General features: G+C 35.0%; 1 protein-coding gene across 4 annotated transcripts in view; it reads left to right on the top strand.

The window, feature by feature from the left end:
• LOC148951732 (DDB1- and CUL4-associated factor 11) overlaps positions 1–23,957 on the top strand; it is a 75,329-nt gene extending 51,372 nt beyond the window's left edge. For all 4 annotated transcript variants that reach the window (XM_089088687.1, XM_089088684.1, XM_089088685.1 and 1 more), the window contains 6 exons: positions 1,057–1,238; positions 10,469–10,561; positions 12,495–12,744; positions 16,550–16,705; positions 20,125–20,231; positions 23,012–23,957. In XM_089088687.1, coding sequence (XP_088944813.1) covers positions 1,057–1,238; positions 10,469–10,561; positions 12,495–12,744; positions 16,550–16,705; positions 20,125–20,231; positions 23,012–23,479 — 1,256 coding nt within the window. In that variant the 3' untranslated portion in view covers positions 23,480–23,957. The remainder of the gene's footprint in view (positions 1–1,056; positions 1,239–10,468; positions 10,562–12,494; positions 12,745–16,549; positions 16,706–20,124; positions 20,232–23,011) is intronic.
• Positions 23,958–24,521: the final 564 nt, after the last annotated feature.

Genomic DNA, 24,521 nt, shown 5'->3' with positions numbered 1-24,521 from the left:
TTGACCAAGTCCCCGTTATCCATCATAAATAAGATATTTAAACAATTGTCAGTTTGGATTATTTACTACCCTTGTTCCAATGTCTATGGAGGTCATGTCATCCTCGGAGGCATATATATTAGATTTTTCAACTGTTTTGAACAAAATGAATATCTCAAAGTTTTGATGAGACGTGTTTAAGGGTTAGGGAGGCTGGCTAGCAAAATAAGGTAAGGTAGGGGACTGGTTGCCCGCCAGTCGTTTTCACTCTCTAAAGGGTCACTAGAATTTCTAATTTAAAATCATCCCCCCACCACTACGACCAACCCTTTCATATGAAGTTGTTCTGGAGAAAAAAAGTATATATTTGAGTTTTTAATCACCAAAGAATTGGTAATTAATTTTAATTAGCCTACCACAGAATTGGCTCTTTACTGTAGGCAATGCTAGAGCGTTGCCTCTGATAGATATTCAAATATTTTTTTTAAGTCTCTAGAAAAATGACACGACCTTTCTAGGAATCTAACATGCCAGCTGGAGCCCAGATAGTGACGTTACTTGGTATATCTTCTGTCAGGCATCAGATTCAAGCTTTTATGTTACATGGAGGTGCTATCAAATTTGTTCACTCAATTTGGTACAATAATTTGGCTCAGTTTGGCTATATTTAGTACAATAGTTTTTTGTCGCTTAGCTCCTAAGTTGGCACATGTTTCGCTTAATCTATTTAGCTTCACTCCACGATAACACTACTTCACTTCTTTTAGTTTCTCTGAGTTTTCATCTTTTTAATGTCAACTTCTGCTGCACGAAGTTGCTATAATAACCAATAGTAATTTGTACAAAAACCAACAAGGTTAGCCTAACGAACAAGACACCAACAAGTAGCAACAAAACTTGGAGAATAATTCTCTCTCTCTCTCTCTCTCTCTCTCTCTCTCTCTCTCTCTCTCTCTCTCTCTCTCTCTCTCTCTCTCTCTCTCTCTCTCTCTCTCTCTCTTTTTTTCTCCTTTCCTTTCTTTTTTTACGTAGAATATAATAGAACTGGCTGGCCAAATAAGTTTATTCGTTTTTCAGTACATGTTGTTAATTTATGGGATGAATCTGGTCGCCAGGAAGCATTACCCTTAAATCCTGTAGATAGGCGGTTTTGTGTCTTTTCGTTATCATATTCAAGCGATGGAAGTGAAATTTTGTGTGGAGCCACGGATGGCAAGATGTATATATATGACCTTGAAGCCAATCAAAGAAAGATGCAGGTATGTCAACTCATTGCTTAGAATTGGTCATCAACCAATTTTTTAAATAAGGATTCAGATTTCGGTCACAGATTTTGAACAGGAAAACATCTGGGTACAATTAAACTAAAAGAATAGTTCTTTCATTTGCTGTTCATTTCAAGAATATACGTTTCACCATTGATCACGGTGAATTTATAGCAAGCCCTGGGCAAAAGTGAATTTGAAGGGGCCAGGTATAGAGGACATCTACTTAGCTACGTGCCTGAATCAGGACTGCAATTTAAGACTCAGAGTAAGTCAATCAATCAATCAGTCAATCAATTTATTAATACTAAAAACAAAACAATTACAAACTTAAAATTTATACACGCCCAAGAAGCTCAGCTTGTAAAGGGCCAACAAAACAAATAAGACACTATTATAAAGCACATAAAAAAAAATGGATAAGATAAATTGATTAAAATATGAGAATTAACAGGAAACTTCACAAATAACTGAAAAAAAAATATATATAAACGAAGAAGATATTGGAAATTAGGATTAAATATAAAAAAAAAAAAAAAAATCAGAGAAATATATTGAATGAAAAAAAAAGACATATAAATGTGGATGGAATGCAAAAAAAAGGGGGGGGAATACTATACTGGAAATACCGAGTGAGAAAGTGCCTTTGCAGAAAGAGATAGAGGGACATCAGGAGGGATGGAGTTCCATAGTAAAATAGATTGATAAACAGGAGACCTCTGACCTGCTGTCGATGATCGCTTAGGTAAAATGAACCTGCGATAAGAGCTACGTAAAAAGAAGAGTACCTACCTGAGCCTGACAGTAAGAAAAACTGCTACAGAGATGGTGGAAGTGTACCTAGAAAAGCAGAATGGGCTAAATAAAGGTAACTTTTACCCACAATACGATCCATTGGAGCTATTCCGGTCTCATTATAAAGATCAGAGGAAGGGTAAAAACGAGGTAGAAGAAAAGCCTTCACTGCCCTATTTTGGGCTCTTTGAAGTGAGCAGAGAAGAGATTTATTAGTACTACCCCAGACAGAACAGCAATAAGAAAGGTAAGGAAAAATAAAAGCATAATAAAGAGAAAGCATAACATCTGGGGGAAGAAATGAGTTAACCCTGTATAAGATTGAAGATTGGCGGAGGACAAGGGACCGGGTATGAGTTATATGGGGTTTAAAAGAAAGAAAACAGTCAAGATACACACCAAGAAATTCCACTATTGTAGCTTGCGGTATAATATCATTCCCATAAGTCAGCATGGTTGGTTCCCTTGCGTTTCTCATACGATAAGGGGTTCTAAAGTGTACAATAGCACTTTTTTGGCTGTTGAGAGTCATACCATTTGACCAGCACGAATTTTTAACTTTATCAAAAAGACGTTGAGCTAGGGAGGTGGCAAATGGCAGATCCACTACAGCAATGAAAAAGTTACTTTCGTCAGCAAAAAGAATAGGGTGCACAAGGGGATGAAGACCATTAACAAGATCATTAATATAAATTAAAAACAAAAGTGGTCCAAGCACAGAGCCCTGTGGGACACCTTTCACAATAGGCAAGGAAGAGGAAGAAGTACCATTAACCGAAACATACTGAGATCTCCCTAAGAGGTAAGACCTAAACCATTCAAGCGGGACTCCATGCAATCCAAATGAAGATAGTTTAGTCAACGGAACAGAGTGAACGACCATATCAATTGCCTTAGAAAATTCAAGAGATAGACCCAAAACACACAAGCCCTTGTCAAGGTTAACGCGAACAGACTCTGTTGCATCTGAAAGTGCATGCAAGGTAGAAAAACTGCGACGAAAGCCATAATTATGGTTAGTTTTGTGAGAATTACCTGCAGTTGTATTAGTACTAAATACAAATGAAGAGAGTCTACAATACACTACTTTTTCAACAACCTTAGAGATTACAGGAAGAAGAGAAATAGGTCTATAGTTTGCAATTAGAGATGAATCACCTTTTTTAAACAAAGGTACAACATTAGCAACCTTAAATAAATGAGGAAAAACACCAGAAGAAAGAGAGAGGTTAGTTATGTGTAAGATGGGGTTAGAAACAAACTGACCAATTTTTTTAAGAACATTACAGCTCAAACCAAAACCATCAACTGAACAGCTACTTGAAAGCTGAGAAATAATGTTAGAAATTTCGGTATCACTGCATGGAAAAAGGAAAAATGACTTTTCTGCTAAGAGAAAACTACTTACTCTGCTGTAGGGTGGATTAGGAACTGAAGGAAGTGAGGTGAAATACGAATTGAAGTCGCTCGCTGAAGAATTTTTGTCCACGAAAGATCCATCAGCGTTCTTGTAACGACAAGGGGGGGACTGTTTAAGTTTCTTGCGGGAAATAGCTTCATTAACTACAGTCCAAACCTTTTGCAAATTCCCCTTACACTCATCAATTCGACGCGAAAAATAGAGCTTTTTGGCTGCACGTACTGAAGAAGTAAGCACATTTTTATAAAGTTTATACTTCAAAAGATCATCCTGTGTCTTACTTTTACATGCAGTCTTGAACAGAGACGCCTTCATATGTGTAGCATTGATCAGACCTCTAGACATCCATGGACATTTGGGTATGGAATTCCTTGGCCTCTTTCTAAGAGGAAAATGCTTATCCAACAGAGCTCCCATACGACACAAAAATAAATTCGTTGCACAATCAACATCATTAGCTTCAAGAACACTAGACCAATCATTACTCTGAAGACTATGTATCAAATTAGAAATTTCTTTATCTGTGGAAGTTCTAAAAGAAGACTCACCCCGCTCATCCACAGCAATCTCAGTTTGAGGCACAAAAAGTGAAACATAAATAGGGAAGTGATAAGAAAGATCAGTGAAAACAAGACCAGAAGTAAACTTGAAATTAGAATAATAAGAAATGAAAATATTGTCTATTAAAGTGGCAGAATTTCTAGTAGGGTCAACACGAGAAGGAAAAAAAATTGAAGGAAGTAGACCAGCAGAAGAAAGCACATCAAAGAGATGGTCACATTCATCACGATCCAATATTTAACATATTACAATTAAAATCTCCCAAAACACAAATACGTTTTTTAGAGAAAGACCCCACACAAGAAAGTTGATCAAGCAAATCACAGAACAAATGTGTTGGAAAAGGAGGGGGCTTATAAAACAAACAAACAGTGTCACATGCAAACTGGCTATTCAGATCAATAACAAGAGAATAAACTGTCCTACTATTTGACACTACTGATGTAAACAAGGATTCAAGGTCAGACCTTCTTCTAAACTTAATATCAGACTTTATAAATAAAGAAATACCTCCTGAGCACTTTGTTACCATTCTGGGGATATGGACAGCAACATAGCCATGCATATCATAGGCTGTAAAATTTTCATCATCAGATAACCATGTTTCTGTTAAACCTATTACATCAAAAGGGCAAGAATTATCAGACCACAAATACGATTTCAGACTATCCCACTTATCTCTTATCCCACGCACATTCAAACAAAATACATTAAAGCGACTATTTAAAGACAGTGAGGGTATAATTTTATCACAATAATCAATAGTAGTGTGATAATTATAGCTAGAATTAACCATAGATTCAAGGAGAGGGTCAAGCGTGTGAGACTCTTGTTTACCAGCCCTAATTGGTTGATCAAATATAACCGAATTAAGAATAGAAGAATTCAAAAGAAAAGAGAAATCACCCATAATCATCACACATAATAAATATACACATAGAAATATAAGTGGGATGGCACAAATTATCCAAAGTATTGGACCAAAGTATAATGTGACACCAGTTGCTATTACATGAGCTGCAAGTGTGCTGGACTGACAAAAAAATAATAGAAGTTAGGCTACATGAAGGTGAGAGGATCACAAAAAGCATAAAGAGATACCAGTAGAATGACTCATTTTATTCAAAGTATTGGCCCAATTTATAATGTGGGACCAGTAAATTATGTAAGCTGTAAGTATGCTGACATGAACAAAAAAAAAAAATTAATAGTAGTCAGCCTACCTGAATGTGATAGGATCACAGACAAATATAAATGAATATCAATGGAATGATACATATTATTCCAAATATTAGCCCAAAGTATAATATGGGTAGTAAGAAATTATAAGAGCTGCATATATACTGACATGACAAAAATATGATAGAATTCAGGGTACACAAGGGTGATAGCATCAAAAAATAAGATAAAGAAATATCAATGAGATGGCATATATTATTCAAAATATTGACCAAAAATATAATATGGGACCAGTCAAAATTATGCGAGTTGCATGTGTGCTGACATCATAAAAATAAGATAGAATTCAGGTTACAGGAAGGCGATAGGATCACCAACCCATATAAGGAAATAATAGTGGCATGGCCCATATTCATCAAAATTTTGGCCACTGGTATAAATTGGAACCAGTCAAGATTATATGAGCTGCAATTATGCTCAAATGACAAAAATATGAAAGAAATCAGCCTGCATAAAGGTGATCGGATCACAAACAAACATAAAAAAAATAAATAAATAACAGTGGGATAACATATATGATTCATAATAATTGCCCAAAATGCAATATAGGACCAGTGAAAATTATATGAGCTGCAAGTGTGCTGACATGACAAAAACATTATAGAAGCCAAGCTACATGATGGTGAAAGGATCATAAACAAACATAAAGAAAAATCAGTGGGAAGGCACATATTATTATAAGTATTAGCACAAACTATAATGTGTGACCAGTTGATATTATGGGGGTTACAAGTATAATAACACGACAAGAATATAATATAAATCAGACTACAAGATGGTGACATAATCAGAAACCGACATAAAGAATTGTTAGTGGGAAGGGAGATATCATCCAAACTATTGGCACAAAGTGTAATATGGTACCAGTCAAAATTATGTGAGGACAGTAAAGAATAAAAGAGGAATATTTTAAGAACAGCAAGTAAATCTCTACAAAAACCATTCAATATATTATAAGAAAATAAATATAAATCCATCACTTTAATTTTTCTGCATTTGCAGCACATAAATCAATTTTATTCTGATCATTAAACTTAACCACTCTTCCAGATTGGGTTTTATACAGGATATCACCTTTACTGGACCAAACATTACGTAAGCCAAGCTTTGATTTGGCATATGAAAGAAGTCGTAGAGCGTGGTTTTGTAAGCGTCTCAGAAAATAGAATCCCTGATCCTTTCAAATCCTTCTTTTGTCTGAGAAGCAGTTGACTAACTCGTAAGTTGCAAAATTCTACAACTATGGGTCTGGGTTTTGCAGATCGTTTGCCAATTTTTTTGGCTGATACAACATCAGACTGAATAATTGGTATGCCAGGAAATTTCCCAGCACATAGTGACAAGAATTGACTTTCAGTGTTTTCAATGGAGGTCTCCTCTTTCACCCCAAAGACAATAATTTGGTTGCTCAAAGCCTGCTGTTGAAAACGGTCATTTAATCTTGCCAGGTTGGACTGGATAGGCTGGAAAGACTTTTTAAGGTCTATCAAGGATGACTCTAAAGTAGCCAATGAAGATTCAACTGAAAATATGCGTCTGTTATAGCTTTCAAGAGTTTTATCCACTAGATTACTAAGATCTAGGTTGAAGCCAGCATACACCTCCTGCTTGATTGCATCCAGCTTATCTGAAGAGATAGTGACATTATGTTGCATGAATGTCTGTTCCTCTTTCATTTTAACCACTGCCTCATCTACCTGGGAAGAGATCTTAGCCAATATAAGGTCATCAAGTAACCCTTTCACTGAAGATTTAAGGTTGTCAGGTTGTAGTGAATCTGCTAGCATTTTATGTTTGATTTTTATGCTATTTATATGGTTAGTGAGCATGAGTAGTTGCTCTGAAACAGATTCTGATCCAGAGAATTGGATTGAGCTGTCAGACCTTAGTTCACGAGGTGGCTTGAGTTGACTTTTCATTACTTATCTGAAGTAAACAACAAAACAGGAACAGAATAAGCAGTGGTATAAGACAGTTTGGGTATAAGGCAGGATATAGTCCACAATGAAGTAACAAATTTCAAATACCAAAGCAGGGGATTGTGAAATTTGAAGAATAGAAAGCAATCAGAAAAAAACATCAAGCATCAACAGTAGCAGTGGCATAAACCCAAGGATTGGTTACTGTAGTCAAATTACAAGTTAAAATTGGTATAGGTCTCACCTGATGAGTCCCCTCTTACACCTCAGGGGTGGGGGCTGCTATGTGTGCCTGCCCTAGAATAATAAAAACCTGCCTGCCCTAGAATAATAAAAACCTGGTGTGTTACTGTGTGTTAGACAAAAAGTCTGACGAAAAAAAAAAACACGGATAGAACTCACTGTTCTTGGGTCCCTTTGGCTCACTTATAAGGAATCAAAGTCCTCAGAATACAATAGCCAATGACCTTGAAAACTTATCACTGTTCCTTTATAGTTAAAAAAAAAACGAAAGGTAATTCTGTGCCATCGGACTTTAAAGTCTAAACTGATGGTACTGAACTCGATTAGTTTGTCATTCATCGTGGAAGTACAATGGGGAACTGGGGGCCAGCTATTCTTTGCTTTTGCACACCCTTCCTGTTTACCTACCCCAGTTAGCTTTATGTACCCATTTGAACCTGGATCGACTCTGGCTAAAATTGTAGTCACAGAACTCACCCCCTCCTAAAATGAATAAATAATGACACCTGCGCTCGAACACCCCTCCTGGGTGATTGATGAAAACTGCTGTAGATACTATTCGATGCTAAAGTATTTTAAGCAGTTCAACATATGGAAAAATCTCATCTCACCAAGATCCTCTTTGATGTCGAGTACATGGTCCTGGCCCCAAAAAAAATGCATTTCAAACAGACAGAAAAGCAACACTTCGTCAATCAACAAACTCTGGCAGAAACCTATGAGCCGTCAAACTGTTTTGAGAGACTAAAAGAACGGCGTAAAAAGTGCTGCGTTTAGAATCGTTTTAAGTTTAACGGATGATAACCAATATCAATACAGAGTCAAACTTTAGCGTAAAGAGTGAAGTATTTAGGATGGGGCAAACCTTCTTATGTACGGAATTATTTATATTCGTTTAAGTTCTAGTGTTGCTTCTTTCAGTTGTAAAAACTCGTTTTCTTTTTAATTAATTTTCGATCGTTTTTCAAATAATTCCGGAGAATCAGGCTCACCCTCCATGGAAAATCCTGCCCTCCCCACCAAAAATTCATGGAAAGTTGCTCCCAAGTAAAATATACCCATGTACTAGCGATTTTCCCCTTGGACAATTCCATCTTCGCTGAAAATCCCCCCTTAAAATTTCTTGAGGACCATTTTACCTGAAAAATTCTCCTAAGCACCCTTTCATTGAAGAAGACTTTAATCTCTGATCGTTTTTCAAATCATGCCAGAAATCCCCCTTCGTGGAAATTTTTCCCGAAAATCCCCCTCCTCCCCGCTCCAGTGGATAGTTGTTCCTACGGAAAATTTTCCAACGAGATTTCTCGACTGAGAATTTTTCCTGCCGAAAACCTCTTCCCACGATAAGATCTTCCAAACAATTCTAACTCCGCTGAATAATTTTCCCGGACAATGCCCCTTGAATATTTCCACATGTAAAATTGAGTCAGCAATGAGAAAGTATGACCAATAAAAAGAATTATTGGTAAGTTCTTAAAAAGAAAGTCATTTTATGCCCGAAAGAATAGTTATTGGACGTTTCAACTATGCTGAACAAAACTGTTATCTCCATGTTTTGGTCGGACGACTATGGAGGAAAAAAGGAGTGAGAGGGGCTAGTTCCCCTCCAATCTTCTTGGTCACTTAAAAAGGGCACTATAAATTTTTATTTCCGTTCAAATAAGCCCTCTCCCGATATTCTAGGGTCATTGGTTCGATACGATTACCCATGGGGAAAACGAACAAAAACAAATAAACACGCATCCATGATCTTTCTTCTGGCAGAAAAAACAAAATTCCATATTCTTGCAGATGGGGACTTGAAACCTATTGACTTTTCTGTGACACTGAATCTAATATATCGTTTTTCACGAGGATTACTTGAGTTTTTGGGAGTGTTTCCCCTTTTTTCGAAAATCAGGGAAATTTTTCAGGCTCGTAATTTTTGATAGGTAACACTAAACTTAATGAATTTGGTATATTTTGAATCAGCATAAAACACCAATTGTGTTGATGTAGTGTATCTTTGATATCAAAATTCAGTTTTTTTTAGAGTTTCGATTACTATTGAGCTAAGTCGCTCCTTACTTACAGTTCGCTACCACGAACTATTTGAACAGGATTTTCTGCATTAGCAGAATCGAAACAAAAATATAGAGTTCATTTGGTTATAGAAAAGGAGCTTCGGGCAGTCATCTTATCATTGAAACCCAGGTTTGACAAACTTTGCGCTAATTATAGGCAAGTGCATCCATCTCATTAACAGACAATAATATAAAATTGTTATTCTTTTTCTTTGTTTGTAACAGTTTGACTTAAATAAATCCCGTAGTACTAAGAATTTTCGTATCTGTATTATTTTTTAAAATGTCTGTATTGTTTTATAAAATGGAAGGGTAGTACCATATTATCAAACATTTTTAATGGAGCCGTGGTTAAATAAAGTTTAGAAATCACTTTCCTAAGGGAAAGGCTACCAAACTTCATTAGAAACTACAAGAGACTATTTACATCGTAGAAGGTGGGAGAGACTGGGCCAGACAGGTCTAAAATATGCTTCAGAACGTCTAGGGGGAAGACCACTAGACTTTATTTGAGACTTTTTTTTTTTTTTTTTTTTTTTTTTTTTTTTTTTTTTTTTTTTTTTTTTTTAACAAATGGGTCACAAAAAAACAACATACAAGTCTCCATATAATGCTAACAAAACTGCATATAATACTAAAAATATCAAAATAGGTCCCGATGCATATTAGCGTATTTACTTCATATTGGGCTAAGAAAACTGGCCAAGATATGATTAAGTAATTTGTCAGAGCTTCAAGCTGAAAGACTAACAGGACTTCGACAGTGGTTGTTGTTTCAAATTAAAAACGTCATTTAAAAACGCGCTTGTTTCACTAGATTTTGTTCCAAAAAACGAACTTTCTTGTAGAAATTTTAGCAACTTCGTTTTAACTCTTTTGAAAATTGTGCTAGCGTCAGATACGGCCTCTTAGAACAATACGGTATGTCTGCTACTAAGTGTAACAGTGTATAAGCATTGCTGGTAATTTGTACTCTTTTTTTAGATTCATGGTCACTTTGACGACATCAATTCTATAGCATTTGCTGATGACAAGTCTGAGATATTTTTCAGTGGTAGTGACGATGGACTCTGCAAGGTAATTGATCAAAGTCATGTGTAAAACGTAGGGGAAATTATTGAAAGGGAAATTTTGATAGAAACAAGAAGTTTTTAGTGCAGTTAACGTCTCAGTGTTATCCTTTAAAATTTTAAATAATTGTAGCTAGCTTAATTTAAAGGAAATAAAAAATTCACAAAAAAAGCTTAAGAATACGGGATTAATCCCAAGCTTCAGTAAAAATTTCAAAGTTATATTAATCCAACCTGAAATTCTAGGAAAGATGGAAGATCCTCTTATTTTAAATAACTTCTACAAAGGCTAGTTAAAAAAAAAAAAAAAAAAAAAAAAAAAAAAGAAAATATATTTTTTCTTTAGCCCAATTTAAAGAAAAATACAAAAAAAAAGAGATTAAAAAAAGCAATAGAGTTAATATTTTGATTTAAGTTAGTTTGTAGCTACTTTTTTTTGAGTAGTGTCAGATGGCGTTGTTCTGTTTTTAAGATGGAATTGAGGTTCGAATCAAGGAAAAAAGAAGTAATCTACGTGTAATCAAGGATATTTTCTAAGAGTAGTTAGGAGGTTGGGCTGAAAGAAAATATCATCTCCAAAGGAGTCGTATACCAACAGTTTTGTCTAAAACATGAACTTGGATATATATTGTTCTTGGATGATGTCATTCCTCCCGTTGTACAGCTTAAGATTTGAATAACTTTATTTTAAACTAAAATCTTTCTTTATTAAGAGATGACCATCAATCCCCAAATGAACTGCATCTACATTGCAGGGTTGCGATTTTCGAGAGTAACGATGCATTGTATGTTTGTTGTTGTTGTTTTTTTTTTTTTTTTTTTTTTTTTTTTTTTTTTTTTCTTAAAGAACAATTTGCCATTTCTCTATTTTCTGTTTCCTGCATCCTTTGGCCTAATTTCATTTCCTTTTTTTGTCTACAGTGTTGCCACTACCTCAGGAAAGAACATCCAATAGGATGGAAGTCTCGTGATTAGAAAAAAGTACTGAAGACACAAAAGTGCTAAGTTCCTCGTTCCGCCTCCTTTGACGCAGCCATGAATTTGGTTTTTAGTCTTTAGCTTTTTATGACGTTTTTTTAACGATTGAATTTTTTGTTTGTTTGGAACTTCATTCAAATACTTCTTTTTTTGGATAACTCGTCTCGTCTTTTAGGAAAGTAAATGCTTTCCTAACGAAAATTCTTTACCAGTTGTATAGAATGATGCTATTAGATATTACCGACACTTTCCAATTATACAAAGTAAGATATGCTTGAAATACACCTTAAGATTAATTATACATGACTGTTAAATGATCTTCACTTTAGCAAACCTCTGTCTAACCTCAATGAATAAACTGAATCTACAAACTGAACATTTACGAAATTGAATGTTCATTTTGAGCCACCTATCCAGGTCACTAAGAATGGACCATCAGGAAAAAAGTAGCAAAGGAAGCCACAAGAAATTCAAAAATATCTATAAATATTTTATAAAATACTTGAGAATACAAAATTTCAAGTTGGCTATGTTAGGAATTATGGAGCTGGCTATGAATTATCTCGAATTCATTAAACAGAAGCACCCTAAATTTAACAATATAGGATATTTTTGTAAGTTTTCGCATTCAAGAACTTAAGCACAAAAGAGGTAGGAGCGAAAATTTGCTATTTTACAAATCTAGTAAATATCGCAACTTAATTGCTCACTTAATCGTTTTGAATTATTAGGTTTGGAATTGAAGACTGTTGAACGTATCTCTGAGTACGATTCACTGGCTTAAATATGAGAGGAGGTGAGGTGATAATTTGCTGGGTTTTTTTTTACCAATAGTCAGCGTAGCACAGGTACGAATCTCCTGATTCTCTGCCTTCGGCCGGGAGCGCATTGCGTGGTTGTTATTTCATAGAGCTTATTAATTTGGCCATGTAACTACTGAGATAGTTTAACTCAATTATTAGGTTTGGGATCGACGACTGTTAGACGCATCCCAGAGTAAGCCCGTCGGTGTCTTTGCTGGTCACAAAGATGGAATTGCTTTTGTTGACTCGAGGAAAGACTGTCGCTATTTGATAACCAATTCAAAAGATCAAACAATCAAATTATGGGATATGAGACGGTTCTCTAGTGAAAACGCACAAACAAATACAAGGAAAGCTGTTGGAAATACTCAGTGGGACTATCGGTGGGAGCAACTACCTCTGAAGTTTAGTGAGTATAATTTCTATTTAATGACAATTAATATTTCAAGAAGGGAGGAGTTTGTTTCGAGTGACGGGAATACTTGGAAACATTCAAAAAATAGGTGGACTATATTGAAAATGTAAGAAATGATAAGACGAGTGGAAATCCAAATCTTAGAGGGGGGCATGGTTATTTACGCTTTGGTGAAGGGCTATATATTTTAATGAAACTAACCCAAAATATGTATGTTAAATATGGAAGTAGTTTTTTTTATTATTATTGGAGCACCAGTTAATCCCTGCAGAAAAAGCAGAGGGTTGAACAAGTGCAGCTCCCCGTAAATCCTGGATAGTCTGGCTATTGTTTCAGCTTCAACCTCGCGATCTTCTGTCATGTAAAACGAACTATAAGTTTCAATGAAATGTATGGCTCTTATTCGCCTTGTTCAGATGTTGTTTTTTATTCATATTTAGTGTTAACCAGAAAATAGCTAAATTTCAAGTGTTTTGGTATATAATATAAGTAATGGGCAAGTATTGGGCTATACCTTGCTCTTCACTGTCATGCGAAAAAAATTAGATTCCTGTTTAACCTTTTATAAGTATTGCTGCTTTACCGCGTTTTCCGCTCTGACGGGGATCACGGTTTTTCCTCGCGTTCTCATTATGACGTAGTGGACGGATATATATTATGAAACTAACTAATACACATATTTGAAGTGTACTTTTAACTATTTTTATGGGTTTTCTAGAATTTAGGATTCTAATTTGTTTTATTCAAATTCTGTCTTTCCATTCGCATATAACTCGACCTTTTACCATACATTATTTTAAATCGATTATAACCTATATTGCCCTACTTGTGCAGAAGAATAGAAGGTAAATTTAATTTATTATCTGTTCAAGGACCAACCTTACACTATTGTAGCACAGTTGATCGATGCTCTTCTTGGTAATACGGGGCCCGGGGTTCAATTCTCGCTGAAGCAAGGCTGGGTGACAAGATTGCTACTTGTTCCTGTTAAAAACACCCAGCAACTGAAACGTTGGTCCCACGCCCTATGTGCCAACAATGGCCCTGAGGGTCTCCGTTCTTGTTTTTTTTTTTTTTTCAAGGACCAACTTAGGTACTTTGAAAGCCACATTGAATAGTTTTAGTTCGATTAGCCCTTCTTTAAACTAAAAAATAATTAATTTCTTCCTTCGTAGTCAGCTCACTAGTGCTAACGTTTAAAAAGAAATGTTTTTCTTGGGTAAATATGCAACGGACGGCCTAAAAAATTGAGGGAAGAATCATTTGAATGCAGATTAAAAGCTAGACAACAATAAAAACGAATTTTTTTTTTTTAAACCAGACATGCTCATAACTAAAGGGTTGAACACACATGACGTTACATAAGCTAAAAACGGCCACATACGTATGGTTAATATGAACGTATTTTACGCCAGTTATGGATCTAAAAAAATTAAATTAATGCTTCCTTTGAACTTTTTTTTACACTGACTTGTTGAACTTCTATAGTTTTAGTCAAGAAAACAGAATATTTTTGTAATGTTGGATTTGTGGGAACACTTGTAATAGAGCCTTAAGCGTATGCAATCTCATTTAATATGCTTATTAAATTTCTAGTCTAGCAGATGTTCTTTTTTGAGCATAGGCCTATATATACACTGTTAAGGTAAGTATACAACTAACGGTCTTAAAAATTTGAGACATGAATGATTCGATTTCAGATTAAACGGTGGAACAGAATTTAAAAAAAAGTTTCTCGGAGATACATTTGTGTTAGATAAAGGGTTTGAAAAACGTATTTTGCATTGATTTGTGCTCGTTTTGAGGGCTTTTTTTCGCTGGTTTGTTGGACTTCAATTGCTTTAATCCAGAAAATGGAATATTTTTTTAACTTTTTATAGAAATATAAAAAAATACATTTTTGTACTGTTTTTTGTTCTAGTTATAATTATGGACGATTTATAGAAATTCTTAGTATGAGGAAATACAATATTTTTCGAATATTTGTGGGAATAATTGCAATAAAGTTTAAGGTGTGTCCAATCTCACTTAATATGCCTACTAAATTTCTGCTCAAGCAAATTCTCTTCTTTGAGCGTAAAGAACATACCGTACTTGTTTTTTTTACCAAATCACTTTGGTATTATATAGTTTAGCATATGTGAAAATAGCCCCGACTTTTTAGAGTAGGATCAGAGTTTTTCCACCAGGGTCAATAAGATGATACGAAAAACAATTGGTTTTTATGAAATAATATTATATTTTTTCTGGAGGGAGGACTTCTTTAAATCAATTTTAGGAGGGAACTCTTAGAACGTCCTAGTTTTAAAAATTCTTAATATCTTCTAAGAAAAGGTTGCTTCTCCTGAAAACACCAGCTTAATGTTGGCTGAAATACATTCTAAGACTATGCTCTTAAATGTTTGCTCCTATGTGCTCTTAAAAGGCTGAAAGAAAACAATATTTCTGTCCAGCCCTCATGTGTGAAATTTTACCTTGAACCGGCTCTCTGGGAAAGAAAACTGTTAAAGGATAATCAGAATATCATATACAAGCTTCGGCAGTGAAGAATAAATTCTAAATAAATGATGCTTGTTCTCCAAATATGAAAAACGCACAAAAAAAACAGACATTGGACTAGCCCTTATTAAAAACTGACACATGATAAGGGACGAATGAGATTGAGAAGTGTTTTGTTCGAAAGGTTTGCGGTTTTAGTCTATCTTCGGATTTAGTATGTACTTTCTTTCTCATAAATAATGGAATTTTGTTTACTTGATTATAATTACTGAGGGGAAATCAGCCAAATTTCATATTAAGCTAACGCGACTCTTTAGTTTATAGCCTTTGCTTTTTAGAAACTGCAAGGGCAAATCCTCGCAGGGAACGCATTTTTAAGAGTAGACCCCCTCCCCCCAGATTTTGCCCTTTTTGGGCGTTTTACCAGCCTGATCTTACCTTCTCTCTCGTTCGCTGCTGTACCTTCAGATATGAAAAAAACTCCCCCATCCCCTACATTGCGAAAAAAATTTACTTGTTCGCTCGTGTTTTTTTTTTTTTTCCTCCTTATTTTAATGTCCCTTAGAAATTTTTCTTATATGTTTCTTTTTTTTCATTTTTTGTTTTTTTGTTTTTGAGTTTTACTTATTTTTATTTTTTAAACAGGTTATGGCCAATCTCAGTTTAAATAATGAGTAATGAATATATTTTCAATCTTAAAATTAATTTTATCATTCTTTCACCAGTCTTCTTATTTTCGTCGCCTTTTATGCTTTTTTGTTTATCCTTTTTTGTTTGTTTGTTTTGTTTTTTGTTTTGTTCTTTTTGTTGCCCTGTAAATTGGCTTCTTTGTTTACTTTTCAAAAAAATTTTTGTTTCCTGGTACAAGATTTACCCAATATTTCTTTTCTTCGTTTATGATAAAATATCGTTTATTACCATTCATCTAAATTAATGTTTATTTATTTAGTCAAAGGGAGAAATAGCTTACGGTATGTTTTGTGCAAAATCGTTTCTTCTTCTTTTTGGTCAAATGTTTCGAACGGAGTTGTCAATAATCAAGTTTTATTACTTTATTGTTTTGTTATTTTTATGAACAAACAAGAAAAACCTATGTGCAGACAAATTTTCTTTCGTGGTTTAGTGTTTTCTTTCTATTTTATATATAAACTTAAAATTTTCTTTATCTTTATCCTCATAAATGGTGTTGCCAGCTTGACTAGTACAATGGGCTTGACCTGACCCCTTACTATTCAACTGATTTGATGCATAAACCATAGAATAATTTTATTTTGATAATAATTTGACATTTTATTCATAGGAAGATACCCGTTCTCTCTATTGGAAGGAGATACAAGCATCATGACATACACTGGACACAGAGTTCAACATACCCTTATAAGGGCGCGGTTTTCACCAAAGTTTTCAACCGGGCAACGATTTATTTATTCAGGATGTGCCTCGGGCGCTTTAGTTGGTAAGCTTGCAATTCTCGCTTCTTTAATTAACACATATATTGGTTTCTCTTTATAACATTTAAATGTCAAAGGGTACTTCTCCCTGTGTTAAAAGAATGACGCAGCACTCCTAGTTCTATTCTTCGGATCTCGCACGTATGTGGGAGTGTATTTTTGAGGGGGGGAGGAAGTCGAAAATACGATGATCTTCAGCGCCTCCTTACGGAGAAGCGCTCGCAACATTGAAACTCGAATCGCTTCCTGAAAAAGTTAACAAATGTTTTTCAGCAGATCGTCCTTACGTTACAAAAGAAATCAAAGCACTAAGCAGGAAAATGATACAACTTTTCAGGAAAAAAAAGTGACTACCCTGAAGAATAAAATCAGAGGAATGATCCGTCAGGCAGCGGCAGTGTATTACCAAAAGGAACTATCTCATTTATTGGATTCTAAGCCTGGACAGTGGTACAAAAGGATATGACAGACAAAACACAGACTGGACTGGATTTTGCCTATGATGAGCCGGACAAAGAAACTGCAGATCGCCTAAACACTCACCTGGCAGCGATTGTTCAGTCACTTCCACCACTAAACTCGGAGGATTTTCCGCATCCATCTCCAGATTTTATGGATTTCTTAATTTTCACAGAATCCCAAGTTCGCCTCAAATTGAGGAAACTGAAGAGGACCAGTATTACACAACTCAACACTGAATTTTTGAATGTTCCGTTAACTTTAATATTCAACAAGATTACATTATCAGGCCAGTATCCGCAAAATTGGAAAAAGGGATTCATAATGGCTGTGATCTTTATATGTTTAGTGTCTTATATTTATTATGGCAAGAACTGCCGCTGATCTGCATGACCTTGTAATGCCTTCGATAATAAAATCTTTTATCGCTTTTTGAAGCAGCGAATTTTAGCTCCTTAATCTCACGAGCTGTTACGGAGAACCAGGCAAACGGTATGCTCAAAAACTCAGAATATTGGTAAAATTACACTGAGAAGCCAAACATTACTTAAGTTTTTTGCCGTCAAAATGTAAATGATTGTCTACATTAGTGTTCTGTCATGAGTGGTGGCTTTAAACTATATGGACATGCCGAATGCCTCGACCGAGTTCGTTGATTTTGAATTGAAGTTATCAAGTATTTTGCTGTAGGTTGCATAGGTTGCATCAAGACATGGCTAATTGTAGACAGAGAAAAGCCAAGACAGAGACATATAAGCTATATAACTTAGTTTCTGCCCACAAAGAAAGATAACGTGGAACTCGCTTAAAACAGCTTTGTATAGTGACCGGAATGGAGAATCGAACAAATCTTATCAATCCTGGAAATGACTCTATAGTGTAATTCAGCTTTTGTGGAAATCCAACCGGGGACGATCTGCTTTTTGTTTGGTTCTTGATGGTTGGCCGATAAGGACAATCTTTGGTATTCTGTCATCCTTCATCCGCATAACGCTTACTAGCCATCTCAAAATTTCTCTCATTATAGCCCTAGAAAGCAGGATTGAACAACACTTCGTACAGCCTACTGTTTGAGATGTGGTCAGTCAGTCGGGTACCCAAAACAGTATGTAGGCAATGTCTCTGGAAAACATTTAGCAAATCTTCCTCCGTTTTTCGTTGCGCCCACGCTTCAATACCATACTTGACCACTGTAGCTTACGATATTCAAATCTGGGTTCGCAGACTTATTTTATTATGGTTCCCAATTTTTATCAACCATGAAAAGAACTCCCTGGCCCTTGGCTATTCTGCTTCAACATTTCTACTGAACTCGCCATCTTTACTAATAATACTACATAGGTTAGTAAAGCTGTCCACTTGATCGATGTTTTCGTTTCCCAACATCACCTTTTCATCTTCACTTATTCCTAGCCTTTCCTAAAATCGTTAGGTACTTCCCCTTTTTTTCAAAAATCATATTAGTCATATTCAGTAACTTATTTTCTAACCTCATAACCACCATATTTAAGAAACTAATTTACCACACTATCAACACCTTATGATTTATATCCTTTATGTACTGTCACTTATTCTTCCTGACAAAATAAATCTTCTTTTACATCCAAAGTGTCACGAAATTTCATTCTTTTCTATATTTTTTCTTGTAGCTCTATCACGATTTAGCACATTCTTAAAATGTTCTTCCCGTCCCTCTTTAACTCTGCCCTTATCGATAATTGTGGCCCCATTCCTATCTTTAAATTGGGGCAAGTCTAGATTGACTATTCTTTTTCAATTTATTAACATGCCAGTACAATGTTTTATTATTATGCCGTCTGGTTGCATCTTCCAGATCTTCGGCAATTTAATCCATGGTCTTCACTTCACCCATCCTTAGTTCATATTTTGATGTTTTCTCTACTTTTTTTACATTCCTCTTATTTTTATATGGTCTATCACTTGTACAGCCCCTCCTCTCTATTAAGAGTATTTTCACTAATATTCCTAACTGTATTTCCCTTAGACACCATCGGCGTCTTCATAAACTATATTCCTAAAGTTATTTCATCCATGTTGTACATGGTTAAATTATAAACTCTTGAGTTTAGTATTCAACTGTTTCTAGAAATTTTCTCTCAAATCCTTATCCTGGAGTCTACCAATGTCATTGCTTCCCGTAAGGTAGTTACCCTTCCTAAATTTCAGTTTTAAATTAATCTTAGTGACAACTAGATGGTGATCTTTACTTTTAACACCAATAACAGCACTCCTGTATGCTCTAGTATATTGTTTTGGTCCTGCCGGTCTTCGGTTTACAGTAAAAAAAACAAAAAACAATAAGGTTATCTGTCCTACCATAATGTGAATACCATGTTAACTTATGGAATGTTTCATGACCAAATACTGTATTTGCTATAACTAGATTGTTATACCTACAAAATTCCAGCAGTCTGTAACCATTACTATTTTCTTTTCCTGTACCAAATTTACCTAGGCTAGGACACCATCTTTCCCTATTTCTATCTACCTCTTAGTTAGTGTGTTAAAAGCTCCTGATAAAAAACACCATATTTCTACCTGAAACCCTGTCTAATTGTTCCTGCAGTTATAAGTAAAATTTATTGGAGTCACTGTTGTCTCCATCAAGCGGTTCTACAAGGGCAAATACTACTATGACTGATATTCTGCACTTTTTAAGAGTATTTCCAGTTTAAAGAAGAAATTAAAATAAAGAAAGCTAAAAATTTATTTGATTCTTCGGTTATGAAATGAAAAAGCCTACATCTCGTAATTTTTTCAATGACCATCACAAATATTCAATTGATTATGCTTTTTATTTGTTATCGTTTGAACAGTATAAAAAATAAAATGACCAGGAGTTGCCTCTGGCATTTACAGAAGCTATTTTAGTTTCGTACCAAAATCGGTACGTTATAGTTCTAGCTATTCTTTATATAATGACTACCCTCAGTATTTTTTGCAGTTTATGATGTTTTGACTGGAAAAATGGTGAAAAGGTATAGGGATCATAAGAATTGTGTAAGAGATGTGGCTTGGCATCCCTACAAAAATGAGATAGTCACATCCTCTGTAAGTACTCTCTCTCTCTCTCTCTCTCTCTCTCTCTCTCTCTCTCTCTCTCTCTCTCTCTCTCTCTCTCTCTCTCTCTCTCTCTCTCTCTCTCTCTCTCTCTCTCTCTCTCTCTCTCTCTCTCTCTCTCTCTCTCTCTCTCTTCTCTCTCTCTCTCTCTCTCTCTCTCTCTCTCTCTCTCTCTCTCTCTCTCTCTCTCTCTCTCTCTCTCTCTCTCTCTCTCTCTCTCTCTCTCTCTCTCTCTCTCTCTCTCTCTCTCTCTCTCTCTCTCTCTCTCTCTCTCTCTCTCTCTCTCTCTCTCTCTCTCTCTCTCTCTCTCTCTCTCTCTCTCTCTCTCTCTCTCTCTCTCTCTCTCTCTCTCTCTCTCTCTCTCTCTCTCTCTCTCTCTCTCTCTCTCTCTCTCTCTCTCTCTCTCTCTCTCTCTCTCTCTCTCTCTCTCTCTCTCTCTCTCTCTCTCTCTCTCTCTCTCTCTCTGCATTACTAATAATATGGCTGAATTCTCTGTAATGAGTATCTTTAGCTGTGTGGTCGAAGAAGATTTTTTATTCTGTTATATTGAAGAAACATACCAACTCTTCAGCAAGATGGTATTTATTTGACTAAAAGATGCTTTAGATAAGTTCCACCGTGGTTTTAGACAAGTATGTTGATGCGTTTACCGTATTTCAAGCTTAAATTGACCATTGAGAAGTATCTCAATTATCAGACGCCTTTATTTCGTATTTTGATAAATTGCAAACAGGTATTTAACTCAGCCGACAGAAAAGCTTTAGTGAAAGTGCTGTTTTGTATGTTACAATTGGCCGCGTTCGTCCTTTACTAGGCTGCAGCTGCAACCACGATACCAGGTAAGCACATTAAAGTGACAAGAGCTATGTATAAGAATAATATTGTTGCTGTTAAGGTAGGAAGTGAGGCTAGTAGTTAGTTCAGTCCAGAGTCAGGAACTAAGCAGAGTTCTGTTTTATCCTCATCACATTTGTACGGGTTACTTAGATGGGTTTTGTCCTAAGGAATACAGTCAAAGAGCTATGGGGGCATACAGCATGTTAAACAGGAAGATACGCTCTTCTAGACTTAAATTACATAGATGACTTAAATTTTCTAGATAAAAATGATTATTAATTAATGAAGTTTTGAGGGCACAGTGTGCAAGAACAGGTTTGAATTTATTTTAATGAAGAGTCTTCATTAAAGAATAAGTCACTTGAATTAGGAACATAGGAGGTTGAAGAGGTCATTTTAGTTAACGTTGAAAATTGACCCAGTTGGTAGCTTTACTTACCTGGGTAGTTTTATTAGTAAGGGTGGCGGATATAGTGAAGTTTTAAATAGCGGAATGGCCAAGGTGCAGGGTATATTATCCATCGAAAAATTCGAATGAAGATCATTTAAAAATAATGAGATTAGTTTAAGCCTCCATAAGTTTTACGTCCTCATATGACCCTGAAGTTTTCAGCAGAGTTTTATGATCTGCTTTGAATATTCCTATATTCAAAATCAAGTTGAACCAAAATGTTATTTGATACCATTCTCTTCGGCTGTAATGGAAGAAATATTAAGATGCTCGGGTCACACGTGTGGATGAAGTAAGATAGGTTGCCCAAAATCGTGCTTTTTGGCAGTTGCACTGGTACCAACGGAAAGTATAGCGTCCTCAGATCTGCTAGAGGAGGTTATAAGAAAACATTTAATTTAAGTAGAAACACCTTGGCATGGAATGAAGTGTAAGGCTGAACAGGGAGGGGTGGAACAGGGACGTGCTTTGATTACTATCAGAAGGCTTGATGCTGTAACGAGTTGTTAGTAGAAATTGTAACAATTTACTTTCAGTCCAATTATAAAACTAAATGTATGCTAATTTTTGTATCTGCAGCACTAGCAGATTCAGATGAATATCGCTGGGTTTTCTTTTTCTTTATTAATGAGCTCGTCTTTCTGGATTTTTCCAATTTTTTCATTTACAGACTATTTTTATTCAACTAAAATTACCATTTTCTTTATTTTAAAACCCAAAAAAAAAATCTCTGCAATTTAAATGCTGTTTTGATACCTCAAGCTATTGATTTATATATATATATATATATATATATATATATATATATATATATATATATATATATATATATATATATATATATATATATATATTATGTATATATATTTATGTATATATATATATATATATATATATATATATATATATATATATATATATATATATATATATATATATATATATATATATATATATATATGTGTGTGTGTGTGTGTGTGTTTCCCATTATCATTGTCTTCTGCAATTAGCAATCGACTTGATATTATACAGTTTTCTGTTGTGTGGAATGCTACTCCTCTTTCGATTGTATGTGTTTTTTGCAGTATTGACAGTTATTGACAGTGAAATTACCTTTGCCTCCTTATCACCATAAGAATGGAACCTTATCAGGTTTTTTTTTTTTTTTTTTTTTTTTTTTTTTTTTTTTTTTTTTTTTTTATGGAACTCGTGAGGTTTTGGTTTTAAAATTGCTTTAAAATCTATTCAACTGAGAAAGTATGCAATAAAGGATGAACAATTTTGTTTCTAGAAAGGAAAGATGGGATTTAAACCTCTACCCCCGTCGGAATCTAAAAAACTCTTTTTACATATTATTCTTATTCAAAACCTAAAAAAGCCTATAAAAACGTTTTTGTGCTCCAAATCTCTCCCCCATACAACACTTTTTTCTCTACTACCTACCCTTTTAGATACACAAATTTTAATTCAACTTTCTTTTCAGTGGGATGGTACTATGTGTCGATATTTTGTTCGGCGGCTTATGGCTATTGACGATGAAATAGTCGAAATCACCTCTCCCTCCCCACATCCAAATGAATCAGCATCTGATCGATTTCTATCGTCTTTGCATCCAAACACCCGTCGAAGTCAAAGGTTATCCGCTAGACGAATTCCTCTTTTTTCAAATGAAGGCTGGACAACTACTCACACGGCACCTGAGAATGAAAGGCACGATCCTAGAAGGAGCTCTAGGACAATCCCATTTTCCCAACCGCAAACTCCATCCAATCTTCGTCGAAGTGCTCGTATTCTAGCTCGTCAGCAAGGTGATTCATCGGCTGAAGGATGGACCATTAATCATAGTACTTCATCAGATAGCATTACCATGTCAAGTGTCAATCCACCTAGGTCAATTATTGATGAGGGTTTAAGGAGGAGAGATTCGTGTTCCCACCATCCTAATCAATAACTTTATATTCTTCTGTAAAAGTAGAAGGCCAGCCTTATAGAACTTACCTATTTGCTGAAAGGCTGAATCCTTTATCTGTGAGAATAATATTGCTATCATTTTGTTTACGAATGTATGCTGAAAGGTAAGGCTTTGCATTTTAAAATAAAAATTTATTGTTATGTTTCGCCATGTTGCCTACTTCGTCATTTCTTTGGTATTGATGAGAGAAATATAAATCCGAAAGAAAACAAATGAGGATTTATTTTTAGAATTATTTGTAGGATATTATATGTGTAGAACGCTCAATGGCTAATGCAGTCCACTTGTAGGTAAGCTCTAAAGGGTACGTTTTTCTGAATTTGTTTTCCTTCTTTTCTTTTAAACACAGGCGTTAATGTTACTGTAAATCCTTGTCTTTTCTGTATATAAATGAGTATTTTTATATATTGTTTGGTAGTAAAATATTGGTTTATTGTCGAAATAAAAGTATAATGTATTTCAACAGAATTTTTTCCACATAACAGGCATGTTTTCTACGCGTTCTTGTGATCTTCGGCTCATGAGAAACTTCTTGGGTATTTAGATTCCATCGACCTTATCAATTTATATTGCTTGAATTTTTGGTGAAGTATTTAGAAAGGCTATTGCAACTGTCCCAACATTAAGGATAAGGCTACTCGTTGGCCAGTAAAAAAACAGATTCTATTTATTTTTTATTTTATTTTTTAAGTTCAAAAGATACAGGCAGAAGTTGATTGTTGTCGTTTTTATGCTGATTTTCTATCTTAAGAGTTTTTGCTTTTTTGAAAAAATTGAAAACACCATAAAAACAAGTTCAAAAATTAGAAAAACTTTTCTAAATAACTTACAGGGCTCCTACGTGGTCACTATTTCAACTAAAAGTCACTTTTTTTAAAGCTGGTCACTATTTGTCACTATTTTTGAGAAATGGTCACTAAAGTCACTTTTTTATGAAAATTGCAAAGTTTTTTCCCAAGAATTTGAGCTTCCTGGCAAATGCAAAACCGTTTAGAATGGACTGATTTGGGAAAAAGGCCTT

This window comes from Artemia sp. Qi Xiang Cuo, chromosome 5, assembly GCF_049724085.1.
Source record: "Artemia sp. Qi Xiang Cuo chromosome 5, ASM4972408v1, whole genome shotgun sequence".
NCBI classification, from domain to species: domain Eukaryota; kingdom Metazoa; phylum Arthropoda; class Branchiopoda; order Anostraca; family Artemiidae; genus Artemia; species Artemia sp. Qi Xiang Cuo.
This window is presented reverse-complemented; position numbering and strand designations above follow the sequence as displayed.